The sequence below is a fragment of the Lytechinus pictus genome, chromosome 9, assembly GCF_037042905.1.
Source record: "Lytechinus pictus isolate F3 Inbred chromosome 9, Lp3.0, whole genome shotgun sequence".
In the NCBI taxonomy this organism is placed as follows: domain Eukaryota; kingdom Metazoa; phylum Echinodermata; class Echinoidea; order Temnopleuroida; family Toxopneustidae; genus Lytechinus; species Lytechinus pictus.
Window position 1 is genome coordinate 6200705 of NC_087253.1, and position 21859 is coordinate 6222563.

The 21859-nt window shown below is 38.5% G+C and overlaps 1 protein-coding gene across 6 annotated transcripts in view; it reads right to left on the bottom strand.

The window, feature by feature from the left end:
• LOC129267923 (DNA polymerase delta catalytic subunit-like) overlaps positions 1–21859 on the bottom strand; it is a 39166-nt gene that overhangs the window by 9724 nt on the left and 7583 nt on the right. For all 6 annotated transcript variants that reach the window (XM_064104562.1, XM_064104559.1, XM_064104560.1 and 3 more), the window contains exons 2-17: positions 21117–21332; positions 20110–20235; positions 18324–18590; positions 16771–16939; positions 15247–15467; positions 14563–14729; positions 13432–13677; positions 11391–11501; positions 9697–9888; positions 7582–7670; positions 6619–6729; positions 4623–4736; positions 3221–3464; positions 2246–2383; positions 1226–1398; positions 85–237 (exon numbers count right to left, since the gene is read on the bottom strand). In XM_064104562.1, coding sequence (XP_063960632.1) covers positions 85–237; positions 1226–1398; positions 2246–2383; positions 3221–3464; positions 4623–4736; positions 6619–6729; positions 7582–7670; positions 9697–9888; positions 11391–11501; positions 13432–13677; positions 14563–14729; positions 15247–15467; positions 16771–16939; positions 18324–18590; positions 20110–20235; positions 21117–21315 — 2720 coding nt within the window. In that variant the 5' untranslated portion in view covers positions 21316–21332. The remainder of the gene's footprint in view (positions 1–84; positions 238–1225; positions 1399–2245; positions 2384–3220; positions 3465–4622; positions 4737–6618; positions 6730–7581; positions 7671–9696; positions 9889–11390; positions 11502–13431; positions 13678–14562; positions 14730–15246; positions 15468–16770; positions 16940–18323; positions 18591–20109; positions 20236–21116; positions 21333–21859) is intronic.

Below are 21859 nucleotides of genomic sequence, written 5' to 3' on the forward strand. Positions count from 1 at the left end.
TTCTACCATACCTTGCGGCCAGCTCCACTGAGCCTGGTTACCAGCGTACTCCCCAATATTACAGAATTTTTTTCTCCACCATACCTTGCGGCCAGCTCCACATGAGCCTGCCTGCCTGCGTACTCCTCTCCCGTCTTGGTGAGTTCTTTGGTTATGACAAGCTGTGAGATGTCGATACGGTTACAGAGGAGATCCGAGATGGTCTGCTTCGTGTGGTCCAAGGCTCCAGTAGGGTCCCTGCAAGAAAATTCAATAATTATATCATCGCCTTTACTATCATCATCGACGTTATCATCATCATCATCATCTTAATTATCATCATCATCATCACTGCCCCCACCACCACTATCGTCATCATCATTGTAATTATTATCATCATAAACACCATCATCTTAATCATCATCACCATCATTGTCATTATCATCATTATCATCATAATCACCATCATCATCATCATCATCATAATCATGACCGGCATGGCCACTACCACTACCGCCATCATCACCACCATAATTTGTATGTTTCATAATAAATGCACTAGCAACGTTCACTATCGTGAAGGGAATTCCGACAATTTCAATTACACAGCATCTTCAAGCATAACATTTTAGAAGAAAATGCCACATATTTGATTTTGTAAGTAATCAGACCAACATCTTCTACATAATTTATGGAAATGCTGTTCCTAATTGTTGTTCAATTGAGGTGCCACAAGTCATTGATAAAGCTTCATTATAAATGTTTCCCGAGAAAGTGAATTGCCAAACACAGTACTTAAAGTTCATGCTTGAAAAGGATGAAACTAAGACATCTAACCTTTCAATAAATCACCTTTAAAATAATACATGAATAAAACAGTGTTTAAGATATTAGATACAAGCTGACTCCAAGGTACTGTTCCTCTCTGCCTAGAAGATTCACCAACATTACACTCCCGTCTTTCAATCTGAGGGACGTGGGTTTGATTCCCAGCCATGGCGTGTATTCCTTCAGCAAGAAATTTATCCACAATGTGCTGCACTCAACCCAGGTGAGGTAAATGGGTACCGGCAGGAAGTAATTCCTCAGAATTAAAAATTAAAAAGCTGTGTGTACCAGAATTGGTAGAGTAGCTTAGCCGGGGGTAGCGGCTTGAGCACCTACAAGGTGGATATATGCGCTATACAAATCCATATTATTTTTTCTAATTATTATTATTAATATAATACCTGAGATTTATGCTAACCTTTCAATAAGGATCTTCTGTAGGACGTTGTTTAAGACGTTGGACACTAGAGGGCAGCTGTCCCTGCGGACCGTCTCGATTCCCTTGCAGTCCATCTTGTCGTAGGTGTCGGGTCTCGTGAAGTAGAGACCTGCGTATCGCTTCTTGTTGATCAACAGGTACGGAAAGTAGACCTGAATAATGAGGATAATAATAATAATAAAAATCCGCTTTTATACATCAGAACGACGTGTCTAAGCGCTTTACAGATATATTATCACCCCGGGCATCGGATTCAATTACTCATTCCCACACACAATGCATGCACATCCTCCACTCCCTGGGGAGTATTCCAGTCAGTCGCCAGTGAGGCGCACACAGTACTGGACAAGCTACAATGACTTTCCAATCCTACCGGGTACCCATTTAACACCTGGGTGGAGAGTGGCAAAGTGTGGATCAACGCCTTGCCAAAGGACCCTACACTGTGGTGGGATTCGACCACATGAGGTGAATGAGAGGTTTTCCAATTGAATTCAAATATATTTTACCAACAAGGCATGAAAATCATTGGAATGATATGCAGAGCTGCCAACCTATATATGTGAGAAAAAAAATCATATTCTCTACTTCTTTTAATTCCATTTTCAAGCCTAAAATCCTACTTTTCTTTCAAATTTTGGAGATAAAAACATACCCCCCCAAAAAAAAAAAAAAAAAATCATTCTTACAAGTTTCATATATTCTATTTCTAGGGAAAAAATCCTTTTCTAGTGTCCCTTTCCCCTTAAAAATCCGAAAAAAAAATTTGCCTCGAAAGAGTTCTTCACAGGTATCAGGAGAATGTTTTAGACAATATGAGACTGCCACCATTGCTGTAGTTTTAAAATGCAGCATTTTTTATTTTATTTTGAGATACGTTTTATCAGCTCACATGTTGGATGTGCCATGCTTGAGTGGATATCTAAACTTCAATTACACTTTTGGCAAGGGGGGGTGGGCAGGACCAAAAATCGAGAGAAGTTTTAAGAGAATATTTACCTTTTCAAATTCCAGTTTGATGGGCGAAGGAAACTCGTCTGAGATCCACATTGCAGCATCTTTGCCCAGCTCCATACTCTCAGCGACCGTATTAACACCGAACTTGACCATTACCGAGTCAGTATCTCCATAGATAACCTGAAATTTCAAACACAGAGCATATTTCATTTTTCTTCTTTAAGGAAACCAAAACCCAAGAAGAGAAGCAATCTTATTGGGAAGAATAAAAGAGGAACAATATTTAAAAAAAATCAATATCGGTTGTGAAATAAGCATGTTATGGATGTTTAAAAAGTCTTGTATTTTCTATGGGGATCCTCAAATTGGCAAACGTGCTTCAAAATGGGAGATTGTTTGGACAACTCTCCATTTGTTTTGTACATAATTTTTCAGATTTTCCCCTTTATTTTACATATTTCACATTATCTCCTCCTGACCTTGACATATGTGATGTGAATTATATTTTCTCATGACATATGTTATGCTTAGAAGGAGGCAAGATGCAATTTGAAAGATAATGAGGAAAATCTGAAAATTTGTGTACAAAACAAATGGAGAGTTGTCCCCAAAATCAGCCATTTTGAAGCATGTTTGCCAATTTGAGGATCCCCATAGAAAGTACATCAAGACTTTTTAAACAGCCATAACTTGCTTATTTTATAACCGATTTTGAAAACTTGTTTTAAATTGTTCCTCTCATTTGACTCTTTCCAATAAGATTGCTTCTCTTGTTGGGTTTTAGTTTCCTTTAAAGGAATGAGTAGCTTTGTAGAGGTTTGCAAGAATCTGAGCTCTTAGCTCTACCTCCTGTCAGTGCCTGCAATAATGTTACAAGAGAAAACCCGGAAAATAGCATGCTTCGCAATAAACAGTAATTATTTTTTCTCCCTAGCCACCACCATCACAATGGCACTACAACGCTGCCACAACACCACCACAACGCCACCACAACCCCGCCACAATGACTGTATTTACCTTCGCAGTGGTCTTGTACCCATTCTCAACTGTGTACTTAGTTTCCACCAGCTGCCTCGTCTTGTCGATCATCATCCTCCCAAACGCCGTCACGCTCTGGGAGATCTCCAGGCACGGCAGCTTCCCGACCTGGGCTCCGGTGAATCCGTAGACGGAGTTCGCGCTGACCTTCAGGGCGAGCTGTCGGCCGTCCAGCACCTTCTTCCGCAGCGGGTCCGTTTCCTTCTTCAGATCTGCCTTTGCTCTGCAATAAAGAACAAGGTTTCACGCAGGCTTTACGCACTGGGCCTGAAAGGATGCAAGCAGCATATGTGTTGTACAATACAGGCACGGATCCAACTTGCTTAAACACAACATTTTTTAGGGGTCGACTACTGCGCAAAAACAATATGGCCCCTGAAACGGTTTTCTATCTAATTCAGCTGGATCCCTACCTGGTACAACATAAAGCCTGTTTCAAGTTCAAGTTGTCAAGTCTAAAAATCAGGCAAAAGCATGGAGACTGGCCATTCTGTTTGAATTCTATCATTTTAACTTCCAAGAAAGCAAAATATTTTATTACTACAAGAGCAGGAATGCTAGCCTCATAAAAACAATAGCAGTATTTGATGGAAGGCAAGTTCTGGTGCAGAAAACTGTATTTTTCAACTTTTCTACGAAAAGACATGTGTAAAATAGGTTCGAATTGGGGTAGAAATTACATGAAATTACATCAAAGTGATTCTTAAGGTTGATTTTATATTAGTCTGGAAGTCACTGGCACAAACGTCATTTCGTCATGACCTATGGTATTTTGATTTATTGTATTGTATTGCTCCATCAAATGCTGCTGGTAACTGCAGGGGTGTAACTAGCTTGAATTCCCTCCAGGTGGAAAGTAGAAAATTAAGTGTTTTGTCAAAGGAGGTGGCGCTGGGTGGGATTTGAACCCCTAACCCTCAAATCAAGCGACTGACCCACTACACCACCGCACCTATAAAGGCCACCGCACACCTTACGACTGTTCGCGATCCGATTTTGGAACAAATCACATTTTGCTCATTTTCTGAAAATTTGAATGGAAGATATCATTTTATTTGAGGTTAAAATTAATTGAAAGAATACTAATATAACCATTTTGTAAAGTTGCAAGCTTTTATTTTGGAGTAAAGGCCAAATTAGTTTAAAATCGTAGCCAATCGTTGGACTGCTATGACGTCATTACGACTAGATATTAAATTCGCTTTTATTCTTAGAAGGATGATAGCATATTCACAGATTAGAACACAGGTATTCGTAAGATGATTGAGAACATTACACAGTAAGATATTCCATGTCTCAATATTAGCATCAAATTCTACTACGTTTTATTCCAAAATCCGGTCGCAGACCAATCGTAAGGTGTGCGGTTGCCTTTACTCACCTCTTCCTTGCTGTAAGAAGATCTTCAAGGATCTCCGGGAGAATGCCTCGTCTGACCGCCTTCTTGACGAAGTAGTTCCCTGTCGGCGTCTTGATGTACTGATCAGGTGCAAGACTGTATACAAGATACCAAGAACCCTGTTACATATAGCTTAGTGATTGATTGCAAGGCTGATTCCTACGATTGATCGCATTGATTGCAGAGCTGCCAACATTGGGATGATAGAATCCAGAAGATTTCGCGGAGGTATGATTTTGTGAGCAAGCGCGCGGCGAAATGTCCCACGGACGGGAGTTTTGGGTAGCAAAACTCATTAAGAAACAACATTTGATAGTATCCGACAGCTGTCTTAAGTAAACCATCAAAACTTTTGGCACATAGTCTAGATTAAATGCACATTAGAGAGATATCATGAATTGTCATTGACTAAAAAATAAGTTCAAGCTTCAGGCAATACAGTAGAACGTATTAAAATGATTCATAAAAGAATGCATTCAACATGAAAATACCTTTATTGTCCAGAGGGGGAAAGGGCTGCAGTAGTGGAAGATGAGCTTGCCTGGCCCTGTAAAGAGGGCCGAGGGATTCCTGTGAAAATTGCCTTTTTGTAGCAAGCACGCACAGCCAGCCAGCGCCAGGCTAGCTCACTCACGAAAGAGAAAATGTTCGAATCCGATCTACCCAAGTAAAAGTAGGCAAAAAAATCTCCACTTTGCTTCTGTTCTTCAGGATTGTCAATAAAATTATTCCTAAAAGTCAGGGTGTAATTATAATAGTAACCCATCGTTGATCCACAGTTTCAGCTCGAATAAAGCGCAGACAAGCTTCCGAAAAATGCATCGGACTTCCCTTCTCGCATAGCCTCCTGCCGCGGCGCAGTCTGCCGGAGACCAGGCAGTGCCGCACCGGGGCGCGTCGGGGGGCATGTGCATGGAGTGCCGCTGAAGTGTTTCCCTCACGCACATTGCAGAACCAGAAAAAAAATTGCTTGTTAGACTAATTCACCAGTCGTTCGGTAAAATTATCTTCATTTACATTGGAAATCAATGTACGATTATACAAAAACTGGTAAAAGTAACTGGGTAAAATGAAAATGTGATAAGGAGTTTCCACGTGGGTGTAAAGGGAGTTGAACATGCTAGACTCGTAAAACAGTCGTTTTTATGAATTTTACAATTTAACAGCTAAAAATCACAATTATCCGGGAGATTTTGGCATGGGGTCGGGAGAACGGGAGATTGGATCGAAATCCAGTATTCTCCCGCAGGATCCGGGAGACTTGGAAGCTCTGTGATTGTGTATGATTTCATCAGGAGGTCAAGATTAATCTTCTTTGGCTTCTAAAATTGTCAGCAATCATTAATTTTCAATTCATTTCCATACTCAAAAACAGGAATATGAATGAAGCACTAGTCAAGATGAATGTTAAAAGCGATTTTTCAAGGAAAATTGCCATTTTGCATTTTTAAACAGTAATTATTGTGGGTTTCATTGTGTTGCCAATTTAGAGTGCGTACGGATTAGTGTATTCTGGAATGGCACAAAATACTGTACTGGAAATGGTATCAAGTTTTTCAGTATATATCATACTAATACTATTTGTCTATGTGTGACTGCTACCATTCAGAAAAAAAGAGTAATTGCAATCCGCCTACTAAACCTGTCCAGGGTCCCGTAACACAAAGGTTAGCGATCAATCGCTAATGTTAAACAACGATGCTGATTGGTCCATAGTCGGTCTACTTAGCAAAATGCGCATGCAACAAGGATCTTGATTGGTCAGTTCATTTAGCGATTAATCGCTAACCTTTGTGTTACGAAGCCTAGATTGGTTATAAATAACTCCTCTCAAACATCAGATTACAATTATATTCAAACTCTACTGCCCATATTTTGAAGCCCAGTTTTAAGGTCACGGCCTTATTCTGTGCCAAAATGATGGAAAGCAAAATATTACATAATAATTCAATCATTTAAGAGATAAAAGAATACATACTTTTCTTTCATTGAGGGTGATAAGAGAGTTGTATAGCAGAGATTGTGTGCCTGCATAATGGATGGATATAGTGAAGAGAAATCCAGCGTCGCAATCGGACAATCATAGTACCTAAGAAAAAAAAAACAATTGAATAAAAAGTAATTGTAATATATTACAGGTCATTTTTATTGTACCGGTATCCACCTTGTTAGGTACTCGAGGGGTTTCTATATTATCCTGGCTAAGCTAGGCCATTGATTCCAGTGCTCACAGCTTTTTGTGGAATTACTGCCTGCCGGTACCCATTTACATGTACCTCACATGGGTTGAGTGCAGCACATGGTGGATCAATTTATTGCTGAGGGAAATTATGCCACGGCTGGGATTCGAACCAATAACCCTTAGTTTAAAAGTCCAGAGACTTTTCAGGGCTGCCATGTGGTTTTTAATTGATACATTTTCAAATCAAATCATATCAAGTCCAGGGCCCCATCTTACAAAGAGTTGCGATTGATCTGATCAATTGCAACTATGGACGGCCAGCAACGTCAACATGTATTATGCATGCTTGTTAAAAATATTGTCTAGCTATGATGTACATACATGCATTCTTTGTTTACAAAGGACATTGTGCAAATTTCCTGTAGAAAAATTTATGACACTGATGGATTTCCATAGAGGTACGATTGATTGGATCAATTGTACCTCTTTGTAAGACAGGCCCCAGAGCTGCTACCTTTAATCATCCACATTTCAGGGAAAAAATTCATGGAGATCTTGGTTGATTACACTCAGTCCAATGAATGAAATCAATTTATGCATCAGGGAGATGTTGAAAATATAACTATTTTTCACTCTAAAATCTGTCAATTTTCTAGGAGTCACCCCGACATGCAGAGAGGCTTAGCAGCACTGCAAATGAAATCAAATTTAGTTTTTCAGTTTTAAAAATAGTTTGTCCTTTTTAGGATACCTTCTTACCCTCTGATTGGATCCAGGACGTAGCCACCGACATAATCCTCTCCTGTAACTACTTTGTGCGCAGGCATCACAAGGTCTTGTTCCTTGGCCTGGAGAAATAATACACAAAACAGGATATGTGGGACAATGTAAAATGACAAAATCAAGACATCGATCAGAGTTTGTTGGACTAAGTGACAATAGGATTATCATGACACAATACAGGAATTTTTATTCCTTTTATTTTGTCTTTTTTTGCATCTTTACATCTTTTTTACTTGGCATTATTTGACATTTTTGATATTGGCATGAAAGTGACCAAAACAAAGAAACTGGTAGGACCTAAATGATGACAAATATTAGGCAACATGACATATGTTCCTGTGACATTTGCTCTGGGGGGCGTTTCATGAAACGACTTGTCGGACGTTTTATCCGACAAGTCCCATTTTATCTGTCAGTTACCATGGGAACAGTGCCTCTCGGACAATCAAAATCAGGGAAAGATGTCAGATCTGACAACTTGTCGGATAAAAATATTGATGAAACGCTCCCCTGGTCTCAATATCTCAGAGGGCATGGGGTTAGAGTTAGGATTATAATAGAGTTTTGAGTGCAGAATAATGGAAAGATAAGGATTAGGTGTTATTTAGTTTTGGAGGTTAGGTTTTTGGGTTCAGCTTAACATGCAGATCTTCCACTGGAGCTATCGTCGCCAGAGAAAATGCCATTGAACCAAATATTATGGTATAAAAAAATATAAGGAAATGACTGCCAAGGTTAACACTTTGTACTGTCTATATGTGAGCGAATAAAGTCTTGCAAACTTGCCACCTTCATTGACATACATGTATGACATGACTGACACCCCAGCGTAGCTTTAATAATAGGCATTTATTTTATTTATTTATTATTTATTCGGCACTTCAAACATATTTAAGATAATTTACAAAGCAATATCAAACATTACATAAAATGACATAAAAATTATACAGGTACGTGCAATATTTGATAGCAGTTTGCCCAGTGCATCAGTTGGTGGCCAGGGAAGAGGAGAGCAAACTTAATCACTGTGACCTAATGGTCCCTCCGCCCAAGCGCCATCTATCTATAAATATTATATTCCGAGGCGTGTTGTTATTATTATTATCATTACCCCGGCTTTAGCTCGAGCTGCCTTTCAGCAATCATGCACTCAAGGAATTAATCCTGCCGAGTACCCATTCACCTCACCTGGGTCGAGTGCAGCACAATGTGGATAAATTTCTTGCGGAAGGAATTTACGCCATGGCTGGGATTCGAACCCACGACCCTCTGTTTGTAAGTCAGAAGACTAATCCACTGGGAGACAATGCTCCACAAGGGGGCTTTATACAGGGAGCTGCCTTTCATTGCAACAAGTACAAGGTTTGTTTAAAACAAAAGACAGGAGATGAAAATTTAGTCACTCAACACTCATTTGACCAATAATTATCTTTTGTTGCTATTGTTGATGTTGTTATCATTATTTGTTTGGCATTACCTGTGCCTAAAAGGCACACTGATAGCTCACCATTTGCTATTCTGGGCCCCATCCTACAAAGAATTGCAACTGATCCAATCAATCATAACTCTATGAAAATCCATCAGTGTCATCATTTTTTTTAACAGAAAATTTGCAAAATGTCTTTTGTAAACAAAGGCGAACACACCAAATTGTCAAGAAAACAATGAATATACATCATATCTATATTTTGAACAAACTTGCGTTTTAGATGTGGGCATTGCTGGCTCTCCATAGTTGTGGTTGATCAGATCAATTGCAACTCTTTGTAAGACGGGTATGGCGCGCCGTTTGACCAATAATTCAGATAAACACTGTTTATCGCCGATAAACACTGTTTATCGCCGAAAAACACTGTTTATCGCCGAAAAACACTGTTTATCGCCGATAAACACTGTTTATCGAGAGAAACTGTGTTTATCAGTAGAAAAACATAGTTTCTCTCGATAAACAGTGTTTATCTGAATTATTGGTCAAACGGCGCGCCATAGACGGGGCCCTGTTCTACTTAAAATACCGATCATGTGAGTAAGAACTGGGGCATGAGTACAAATTGCCAATTCATCTCTATAAAGTTTGAATGCGGTCCTTACCTTTCGGAGAAGCTGCGAGACGACTTTTATCTGCTGCCCTCGAGAGAGCAGGTAGGTGAGAGGCACGCCCGTCACCCTGGCCATCTCCATGTAGTTGATGACCGACATGAGTTTGGCGAGGAGACGCAGCGGGAGCATGGCGTCTTTCAGACAGTAAACGGCCAACCGTCTTCTGGTTTGCTCATTGCCATTCTGAAAGAGAAAGGTCAAAGGTCAAATTTATTTATTTATTATTCATTTATTGGTATATGCAAATATATTGACCAGCAGCAGGGCTGAATGGTTCAATTTACAGTATCAATACAAAGTACCAAAAAACAAAAAAAACATAACAATTACAGTAAATATTATTTCTGGCTTAATGATTGAATGGCATCAATAATTATGGAAATCAATTTACATGTACATGGGCAATTCCATAGGTTGGTAGACATGAGCTCAATGTGTCTTTGTACTGTATAGCCCATCTGAACTGTAACGTGAGTAACCCCTCTATCTGCACCCCTAGTAAAAACCATGTGTTCTTTTTTTTTTTAATCATATATCAATTTGTCTCCCTAATAAACTTCTTTGAAATGGATATAATCAACTTTCATAAAAGCCTTGTATGAGGACACTTTTGATAAAGAGATGTTTAGTTCCTATCAATAATAATGGAGTTACAGCTCCAAGTATGAGTCAAGGTGTCTCCAAATGTAACGTGGGTAACCGTGGAATAGCCCACACGGAGATATATGTATTTCTGAATACAAAAGGATAGATAAGAGAAAGAAATGTGAGGGAGCAGGGGTGGGGATAAAAGTAGAAATGTAGTGCAAAATGAGAAACTTGAGACAGGGAATTAGAGGCAGGTCGGACAGAGACTAAAGAGGAGACAAAAACCAAGAACATTATAAATATTTTCAAAACATTAATATTAGTACATTAGTGAACATTCTATACATTCACATATATAATATATCTGCAGTGGAGCATCGCGGCCCATTGGATTAGTCTTTAGACTTTGAAAAAGAGGATTGTGGGTTCAAATCCCAGCCATGGCATGATTTCCTTCAGCAAATAACTGATGTACATTTTGCTGCACTCAACCAAGGTTGAGTTAAATACTTAGGTATCTGGCAGAAATGAAGCCCTTTAATAAAGGGAAAAAAATACATGGGGGGGGGGAGCGATTTAGACCCCAAAATGGTCTAATGAGCCCAGGGGGCCGTTTCATTAAGCTGTTCGTAAGTTAAAAGCAACTTTAAGAATGACTGGTGATCCTTTCTTATGCACTAAACCATCGCCAATGAATAAACCATTTACCACAAGAAAGGATCACCAGTCGTTCTTAAAGTCGCTCTTAACTTACGAACAGCTTTATGAAACACCCATCAGGATATCCCCTTTCACTGCAATGTTAAAGCTTATCCAATGTTGCAGATTTAGGCAGTCAGTTGTGAAAAGTAGCCCCTGAAAAAAATCAGTACACACTCTAAATTGGCAACGTAGTACAACAAACTCATTGATTAAAAAATGCTAATTGGCAACTTTTCAGTAAATAGATAATTTTTTTCAATAATTTTGACTCATGTTACATGTATATCCATGCTTTTATTTCACCACGAAAGGCAAAATGAATCAGAAATTGATGATTGTTGTCAATTTGAGGATGAAAAGAAGATTTGTGTTGAATCCATGAGAACAAAACTTACTTGAAGATCTGTGATGATGGAATGTTGAACGTCCTCCTTCTGTTCTTGGAGGAAGTGGTAACTGACTGCGTTTAGGCGATAGGATCTGAGTTTATAGTCCCTCACAAGAACCTAAGACAGGATAAAGAACCAGTCTATATTACTAAGCAATGGGAATTACATGTAAAGATAATATTAAAGTGCTTACAATGATTCTAAGCACTGCATACAACTACTACTGGAAGTGGTAGCTGACAGTGTTCAAATATGATCTTAGTTTATAGTCCCTAACACGACCCTAAGATAGGATATTACTTTTGAAATTGTAGTTGACGTGGTAATTAACAGTGTTTAAAAGATATGATCTGAGTTTATAAACTCTCACAAAAACCTAAGACAGGATACAGAACTAGTCTCTATTATGCTAGGGAATTGGAATTAATAAAAATAATATGCAACATTTATAAAGCGCTTTAATAAAACCATGTTTCCAAGCACTGCAAACTATTAAGAATGGAAGTAGAGGCTGACAGTGTAAAGATGATATGATCTTGATTTATAGTCAATAACAAGTCCGTAACAAGTTCCTAAAGATGGGATAAAAAGCATTGTTTATCACTTTTGAAATTGTAGTGGAAGTGGTAATTGATAGTGTTTAGACGATAGGATCTGAGTTTATAGTCCCTCACAAGAACCTAAGACAGGATAAAGAACCAGTCTATATTACTAAGCAAATGAAATTAAAGATAATATTTACAAAGTGCTTACAATGTTTCTAAGCACTGCATACTAATACTACTGAAGTGGTAGCTGACAGTGTTCAGATATGATCTTAGTTTATAGTCCTTAACACGACCCTAAGATAGGATATTACTTTTGAAATTGTAGTTGAAGTGGTAATTAACAGTGTTTAGACAATATGATCTGAGTTTAGAGTCTCTCACAAAAACATAAGATAGGATACAGAACTAGTCTCTATTATGCTAGGGAATTGGAATTAATAAAAAATAATATGCAACATTTAAAAAGCAGTTATAAAACAATGTTTTCAAGAGCTGCCTCCTATGAGAGTGGAAGCTCCCAGCATTTAGAAAATAACTAAGATCTGAGTTTATAGTCCTTAACAAGAACCTAAGACAGGATAAAGAACCAGTCTATATTACTAAGCAATCAGAATTAAAGATAACATTTACAAAGCACATACAATGTTTCTAAGCACTGCATACTACTACTAATGGAAGTGGTAGCTGACAGTGTTCAGATATGATCTTAGTTTATTGTCCTTTACAAGACCCTAAAAGATAGAATAAAAAAAATCTTTATTACTTTTTTATTTTTTGTGGAAGTGGCAATTGACAGTGTTTAGACATGATCTGAGTTTATTATCCCTCACAAGAACCTAAGATAGGATAAAGAACCAGTCTATATTTCTAAACAATTGCAATAAAAAATAGCATCTATAAAGCACTTACAATGTTTCTAAGCACTGCACACTATTGCTAGTGGATGGAAGGATCGGAGTAGAAGCTAAGCTATGATAACAGGGTTCCCAGCTTTTCAAGAAAAACAAACAATTCCTTGATTTTTCCCTGATGAAGTTAAAAAATTCCCTGATAATTATTTTAACATATTCCCAGTTTTGCATGTTTTTAAGTTGTTGCATTGAATTACATGTATTTTCCAGTATAAAATCAATATGTAAAATCAATAAGTACCACCATAACCAGTCATTCAATGGATATGCAACAATAAACAGAGTCTGACTGACTACCATGCTTTTGACTTTTGGGCCGATCAAAATTCCATTTCATTCGAGGCATTTTCCCATGATTTGAGGTATTTTTCATCGAATTCCCTAATTTTTCCCTGACTGGTAAAAAGGTAAATAATTTTCCCTGATGGGCTGGGACCCCTGAAAAAATAACCAGTTACTAATTCATGGTAATCAAAATGGTGACTGACAGTGTTACACACACAATCTCAACATAAACACATCAAACTGAGTGTGGATATAATTTTTTATATCAAAATGCCCTTGTGTTGCCAATTTGAATCACTCTACCTGTAGAAGATCGAACTGCACACGACCTTCCATGTTGACAACCTTGTTCTCTCTCTTGCCGAGCTGCTTGGACTGGAAGGAGACATCCCTGATCACGCTCTTTGTGTTCTTGAGGCGTCCGAGGAATGGGAAGCGCGCAAGCCTGAGGGCCGCTGCGCGGTTGATGAGATAGGGGATGTCAAAGTTCTGGATGTTGTACCCCGTCAAAATATCGGGGTCTACTTCTTTAACGAAATCAGCCCATGCCTGAAAAAGAAAATATGTTTGGAAATGTGAGGAAATTTGGGACCATTATTTGGACATTAAGGTGAATATTTGGTGAAAGTTCAAAAATGTGATTACAACTTTTTGTTGTTTTATTCAATTTCAAACAGAATCATTACCAACCTGGGAAAATATCAGCTCTATCAAAACTATCAGCACCATCATCATCATCACCACCACAATCACTACTATTATCATCATCATCATCATCATCTTCTTCATCTTCATCATCATCAACATCATCATGACCATCACAATTCTGTCTTCATCATCACCGTCATCATCATAATTGTAATAATAATTTTAATCATCATCATCATAATTATAATCATCTCCAACATCACCATCATATTTATCACCATCACCATCACTATCATCATCTTCATCATCATCATCATCATCTTCATCATCATCAACATCATCATGACCATCATAATTCTATCATCACCATCATCATCATCGTCATCATCATAATTGTAATAATTTTAATCATCATAATAATTATAATCATCTCCAACATCACCATCATATTTATCACCATCACCATCACTATCATCATCACCATCATCACCATCATCATCATCTTCTTCATCTTCATAATCATCAGCATCATCATGACCATCATAATTCTATCATCACCATCATCATCGTCATCATCATAATTGTAATAATTTTATTCATTATCATAATTATAATCATCACCAACATCACCATCATATGTATCACCTTCACCGTCATTATCATCATCATCACCATTATCATCATAATCATTATCATCATCATCATCATCATGCACATTATCACCACTATCAACATAAGCATCATCATCAACACAACCACCACCACCACCACCGTCCTCATCCTTACCTGTAGCATCTCGTGTTCCGTTTTGAACGACATCACCTGGGAGCCAACGATAGGGGCGCAAGTATCGAGCGTAAAGATGTTTCTGATGAAGGGATCCCTCTCTCCCTGCCGGATCACCATGTTGGCAATCTGGATAACGGGGTCTTTCTCTGCTTCTGGGAAAATTCCTGTCGAAAAAATCAGGATAATTCAGGGAAAATATATTACATTTTCAGTACATTGGGTAGATCTCGAGGCAAGAAAGTGACAACTTATTACAATTTTTTCAAATCATGGATATGCACCGGTGTGTTGGCTCAGTTGGTAGAGCGTCCGTCTCACAACCGGGAGGTCGGGGGTTCAAACACCGGCCGCGTCAGACCAAAAGACGTTAAAAGATGGGAGTTGCTGCTACCCTGTTTGGCGTTCAATGATTGAAGGGATAGAGCCTTGTCGATCTGGCGCTGCACAGCGGCTGCCGGGCCCACGATCAATTGGGCAAAGCAAATTTTTGGAGTATTTCATGTCTATTTTGAACAATAACATATGGATTTTCATCATTTCTTATTGGTATCTTGTAGAAATTAAATCCATTCATATCAAATAATCGAAAAGTGGTTTTAATCAAGCCTCAACTTCAACACCACTAATTTATATTGTGATTGATAAACCATAAATTAGAACCATTCATTAAAGGTGGCCTACCTTTCCGCCCCGCACATTCGATATCAAAACTCATTATCCTGAAGGGCGCCACCTTCTGCCACTGGCCGTCGGCAGGATGGCTGATGAAGCGGTCCCACGCAACATCGATCTCGATCTGTGACGCCGAAACAGGAGTGTGCCCCGAGGACGATCGCACACGATAGCTCCCAGCTGGCACCTCGATCCAATTGCAACCGACAACATCGGCATCAACCATAAATCTACATGTATGTAGGTAATCAGAATAGAGAAATACTGCAATGTGTGCTGTTGAGTTTTTTGCAGAGGTGTATCAATCTGGGGACTATCTTATGATATGACTTGTTTGACAAGTTCTACCTTAATCTGACAGTTTCCATAGTAACAGCCAATCAGAATCGAGGAAAGTTGTCAGATCCGACAACTTGTCGGGCAAAAATGTTGATGAAACGCTCTCCAGATATGATCATTTACATTATTTACGTCTCAGACTGACCTTTCGTGTCACCGCCCCGAAATATGTGACCTGGGGCCCCGTTTCATAAAGAGTTACAACTGTTGTAACTTTGCTGTTATGGCAACTACCATGGCAACAGAGCTCAGCAGCCAATCAAAATCAAGGTTACCATGGTAGTTGCCATAATGGGCCCCAGGTTCAAACCTCTTCATGCATTGGTTACTAGAGGATCTGGGGGGGGGGGGTGTTTCACAAAGATTTAAAGGAGAATGAAACTCTTGGAGCAAGTTAGCTTTTGTGAAAGCAGAATAATCAAAGAATAAGATTAACAAAAGTTTGAGTAAAATAGGACTAGCAATAGAAGAGTTATGAGCATTTGAATGTCGAGATCACTAATGCTATGGAGATCCTCCCACTGGCAATGCGACCAAGATCTATGATGTCACAGATGAACAACTCTCCCCTTTTGGACACTGAAAATATACCCCAAAACATCTCTTTTTGCTCATTCTAATCAAATGACAAACGATTCATCAATGATATAATGTTGTGAAACCTCTGTACTTGTCCTCTCATAAAGAGAACACCTCACCTTGTGATAGACTCTATAAAAGTGAGAATATAAGTGAAATAAGTACTAAAGTAATGAGGGAGTTGTAGGTGTGTGACATCACAGATCTTGGTCGCATTGCCAATGGGAGGATCTACATGGCATTAGTGATCTTGACATTCAAATGCTCATAACTTTCTTATTATTCATTCAATCTTCCTCAAACTTTCAACAATATGTTTCTTTGATTTTTCTCTTTGATATGGATTCAGCTGGTTTCAAGGGTTTCATTCTCCTTTAAGTATGACTTGGAGTCGCACTTAAATGTCGACACATACTTAAGGGATAGAGCCTCATCGAACTGGTGCTGCACAGTGGCTGCCAGGCCCACGATCAATTGGGCAAAATGAATTTTCAGAATATTTCTATTCTCAGAATTCTATTTCGAACAATAAAATATGGATTTTTCATTATCTGTAGTATTGCGTTTGGGAAAATTTTGCCTGTAAGAAAAGCATAATAAATGTTTCGCATTTACCTGATCTCAAAGTCAATGTTGCTCTCGTAAGTCTGGTACCCCCTGTGCGGGTAAGGCGGGATCGATAGTCCTGCTTCCAGGATCCTTCTGGCAGGGGCTATCAGCTTCGGGTAGGCAACTGTAATCTTCAAGAAAGGCATCATCTTGTTTCCATGGTAACCATACACATCTAAAATGGGAGGAAATCACATGTTTTCAACTTCATCATTCTATTTTTTTTTCCAGAAACACTGGTTTTATGGTCCTTTAATGATCAATAAAGCAATGATTACGGCACCACATCTGGACTAGTCATTACTGATCATAAAGCAGGATGATGAATCATATTGCACATGTTTTGAATTAGAAAGAATGAATGTGATTTGTCAATAGCTTGGATAGGAAATGGAAGCGTCATTTTAAACCAGACCTACCAGTTTTAAATAAAAAAAAGTATGTGCTTCATACATAATGTAGACCTTGTACCTTGTACCTTGTACCTTGTAGTTTCAATCCCTGAAGTCCTCCACCAGGAAGGGTAACTCAGGGCTGACCAGAGTGGGAGTATTATTACTCTGTATTGTTTTGTTGCAGGTTTTGCATGTTTAGTTTTGCTTTAAGTATGTCAGTGCTTTTGGAGGATACCATATTACCATATCAGCTATGAGGTTATTCCAGTGGGAAATTGCTTCAGGGAAGAAGGAATTAGCCAGTTGAGTAGTTGTGATGAACTTTGATGTGACGTCATACAGTTCATCATGGGATCTTCTTAGTCTTGTTATTTTTCTTGTGGCATATTTATTTAAGTCAAGTTGAGTTTCTCCATGGATGATCTTATATAAGTTGATGATTCGGTGATTTCGCCTCCTTTCTTCGAGAGACATCCAGCCAAGTGTTGTCATTATGTTAGTAACACTGGATCCCCGTGTGTAGTTTCCTGTGACGAACCGGGCGGCTCGTCTCTGAACCATTTCCAGCAATTTGGTGTTCTTGACTGTGCCTGGGTGCCATGCTATCGAAGCGTATTCTAGGTGGGGTCTAACAAGTGAATGGTATAAACGTTCCTTCACTGTTTTAGAGCAGTGATAGAAGTTCCTTCTGATGAAGTTTAACGCCCTCGTACCTTTGGCGGTTGCCTGTTGTGACTGCTTATCCCATTTTAGGCTGTTTTCTATATGTATTCCTAGGTATTGATGGCTATTTACTTCCTGAAGTTGTTGACCAAGGAGTAAGTAATTGGTATGTCCTGGTACTCGCTTTCTGGAGATCCTCATGACAGTGCATTTGGAAGCGTTGAATTTCATCCCCCATGTGTTTCCCCATGTGACCAAATTATCCAAGTCTTTTTGTAGTGATTCTTCATCAGACAAAATTCAATGAATTTGCTATTTCCAAAGTAGAATGCATGTATTTGATGTGTAGATTTTCTATGACGAAATAGAATTTATATTCTTTGTAGATCAAGTCTGAAATGGAATTACAGATTTTCAGAAGTGGAAACAACAATTTTTAAATGGGAAATGTACACAAACGTGACCCTTTGATCATTTTGAATAAGAAATCCCAGTACTCACTTTCTTTCTGCATGACATCAACCGCTAAGACAGCTTGCGTCAGGTTGTCCTTGTTAGACCTCATATCGGCCAAGACCGCGTCGTTCAGACCAACCCTGAACTTCGAGCAGTGTTCCGGCGTGAAATTCTGCGGGGCGGGGATGTAGAAGTAGGGCGTGAATCCGTGGACGTGGCACATGACACTGTTGCCTGCGTCGGTGACACCGAACATCCGGATGATCGGGGTGGGCCCCGACGTTGCACCGGGCATGCCCTGAATGTGCGAGCCTAGAAAAGTAGACAAAAGATACTTTACGCCCCTATGAACTTTGGCATTACAGTAGACTCTTAAGGCAGATAATCACCCGATTCAAAGGATTATTTCAGACCAAAATATGTAAAACATAATGTGTTAATGATATTTTTTAAAGGGGAATGAAACTTTTGGAACAAGTGGGCTCATGTGGAAACAGAAAAATCAAAGAATAAGATAAAAAACTTTGAGAAATATAGAATTATAATAATAGCAATAGGGGGAAAAACTCTTTTCTCATGCTTGCCCCACATAGAGGAATAGCCTTCCTGGAGACATCAAAATTTTACATACCTATTCAAAAACTTTTCATTTACAATGAACACCTTACAGAGTGGATTGGCACTTTTAATAAATTTATTATTATTTAGTATTATTTATCTTGTTCTTACAGTTACCTATTCTAATTTATGTATTATATCTACATTTAGTTAGAAATTGTTAGCTTTTATTCTTTAGACCTATTTTTACAAGTCAATTATTTCGCAATTTTTTCTTTGTATCTTACAAAAAGACAGTACATAAAGTGAAATGCATTATCATAACTATTATTATTTAAAACCATCTAAAGTTTTATAAATATTCAATAATAGAAATTGTGTAAAACTTTCATTTTTAAAATCAGATCTTACACAAGTATAGAAACATTCAATTTGTTTTTTATTGATTTGATAGAGCTAAAATTGATTTCAAGATTCATTAATTTTGTTGTGTCTGATTCAGATACAGCACTAGCCCTTTCACTGAAATATTGATCAATATTATTGATTGATTTTATTCATATTACAAACATTTGTCATTAGTATAATCACAAAAATAATATATTGAAAGGATCATCAAGCTCTAAGAGCTTGGGAGCGATGTCCGAAATATATTTATAAATACATGTATGATGAAAAAGAAGGAATTTAGGAGTACTTTCAAAAGATTCAATATTGAACACATGCTCACATACATAAAACAAGAATTAATAAAGTTCTCCATATTTTACCATTAAATTTGCTTAGTTGAGTAGTAATGAGTAGGTCAGACCTGCCAACCTTCTACAACAAAAAAAGTATTCTTTATCTAAGGAAAAAAAAAATTAAAAGTATTTTTTGACAAAAAAAAGTATTTTTAAAATTTGCCAGCCTGTTGTAGTGAGATCTGTGACAAAAACATGTGAAATGACTCTACTTGAAAACTTGATAATTCACCCTTTTAAACATGTGCTTGTAGGCAAGAATTTACTTGTTCTTTTCATGCAACAAGTTACTGGCCCGACAGTGATTTTTTACCGGTCTGGGCCCATCGGACCAGCGCTAGAGTCACACGCTGTGTGTAACACATACTCCATGATTGGAGATTTAAAATAAAAGTAACAAATCATTCAAAAAAGTATTGGTGTATTCATAGCAAAAAAAGAGGAACAAATACTCTAAAAAGGGAACGGTTGGCATGTCTGGTCCATGCAGACGTTCGGGCAAAATTATCCCTACAAGGCTACATACTTACCAATATAATGCTCCAGATCAATCTGTTGGAATACGATCGAGTCTTTCGCGGGGTCGATCGGAGCCAGCGGAGGGCGAGGCCACTTAGGATGCCGACATGTACTCTGCTGTCTCTGCAAATTGGCACCTACATGTATATGAAGTATTGATTAAAAAAAATAATAAGAATAATAGTAGTTCAGGAAACATGCAAGGCATTGGTCATTTTATATAAAGTTAAAATATTTTCAAACAGTAATTATAATAATGATAATAATTAAACAGTATATTTCACCAGGGTAGCCACTTCAGTTCCGAAAACTGTTCTCCCAGCGGGCCCTGCTATTATTACTACCCCAGCTTTAGCTCGGCTACCTATAGGTGCTCAAGCATTCACGGAATTTCTTCCAAGCAGGTACCCATTCACCTCACCTGGGGTGAGTGCAGCACAATGTGGGTAAATTTCTTGCTGAAGGAAAACACGCCATGAGGGCAATATTGGCCAGATTTCTGCTAGTGCGCTTGCGCAGTAGGAGGCGATTTTGTTCGCTGATTTCAGTACCTGCAAAATCTGGTTGGAACCAGTTTGTGAACCAACGCATTGTAGATAATGCGCGGCAAGTGCATAGGCATTCCCAGCTAATCAAACCCAAGCGCAAGATTTGTACGCATTTAGTGTATGTGCGCGCCATGCATGAAGCGCAACTGCGTGGTACATGTACATCACAATTGCATGGCAAGGATTACTTCGCCAATTTTTTGAATAACCTAATATCAGAATTAGGTATTTATTTATAAGCAAACAGGTATATAAATTGTTCTAAATAATAGCTTGAATTACACATAAATACAGCTGTAGGCAACAATAATTATTGACTGGCACTTCTTTCTGGAAACAAATGTATTGCCCTTTTTTAATAAAAGGACCATATTGCCCTCGTCTAAAGACTCGGGCCAATATGATTCTGTTGCGGGCAACATATTTGATGTACCCCTCAAGGCCAGTCAATATAATATAAATGTATTCACCATTGTTAACTGATGGTCCTGGTCCTCCAACAGATCCATTGGTCCCCTGAGAATCCATCTCAGACTCGATCTGCTCCATCAAGGCCAGCTCTTCCTCGAATACCGATGGGTCCTGGTCTTCGAAGTCCTGGACCCTGGCCTTCTTTGACTGGGGTCCAGGCCCTCGAGCAGAGCCCCCTGGTTTGCGTTTAGAATCCATGATGGTGGCGTTAACCTCTGATCATATATAATGTACAATACAAGACTGGTTATTCAAAAACCCAATCAACATTTGTTCTTCCAATTGGCAACATTTGGTGTCTTTTTTTAATCCATTGTTATAAAAAAAGCTGGATAAAGCTCTTTGTATGCTGCCACAAAGACAAGCTAGAGGAAAAGTACTCCATGGGGGCCATACAGCCACGTAACACATCCAGAGCGATGACAAATTAAACAAAAAATAGAAAATTCTACGTGCCTTGAACGAATCCAGCAGTACGAACCTATGTTCGTTTGTCAACAAACATTCCATCAAAGTCTTACAATACAAAGATTGGACACTTGGCCGACTTCGCGTAACGCTTTGCATCGATTTACGGGTAAAATAGTTTAGTGCCTAGATCTAGTCTTTTACTTGTAGTGTCTTTGATATGATTATGAAGATAAATCGCATGCCCTCTTTAGACGAAAAAAATAGGAAAAGGCATGAAAGCTCCATATTTCGTCATCAAGAAAAAAATATTTTAGGGATATTCACGATATTA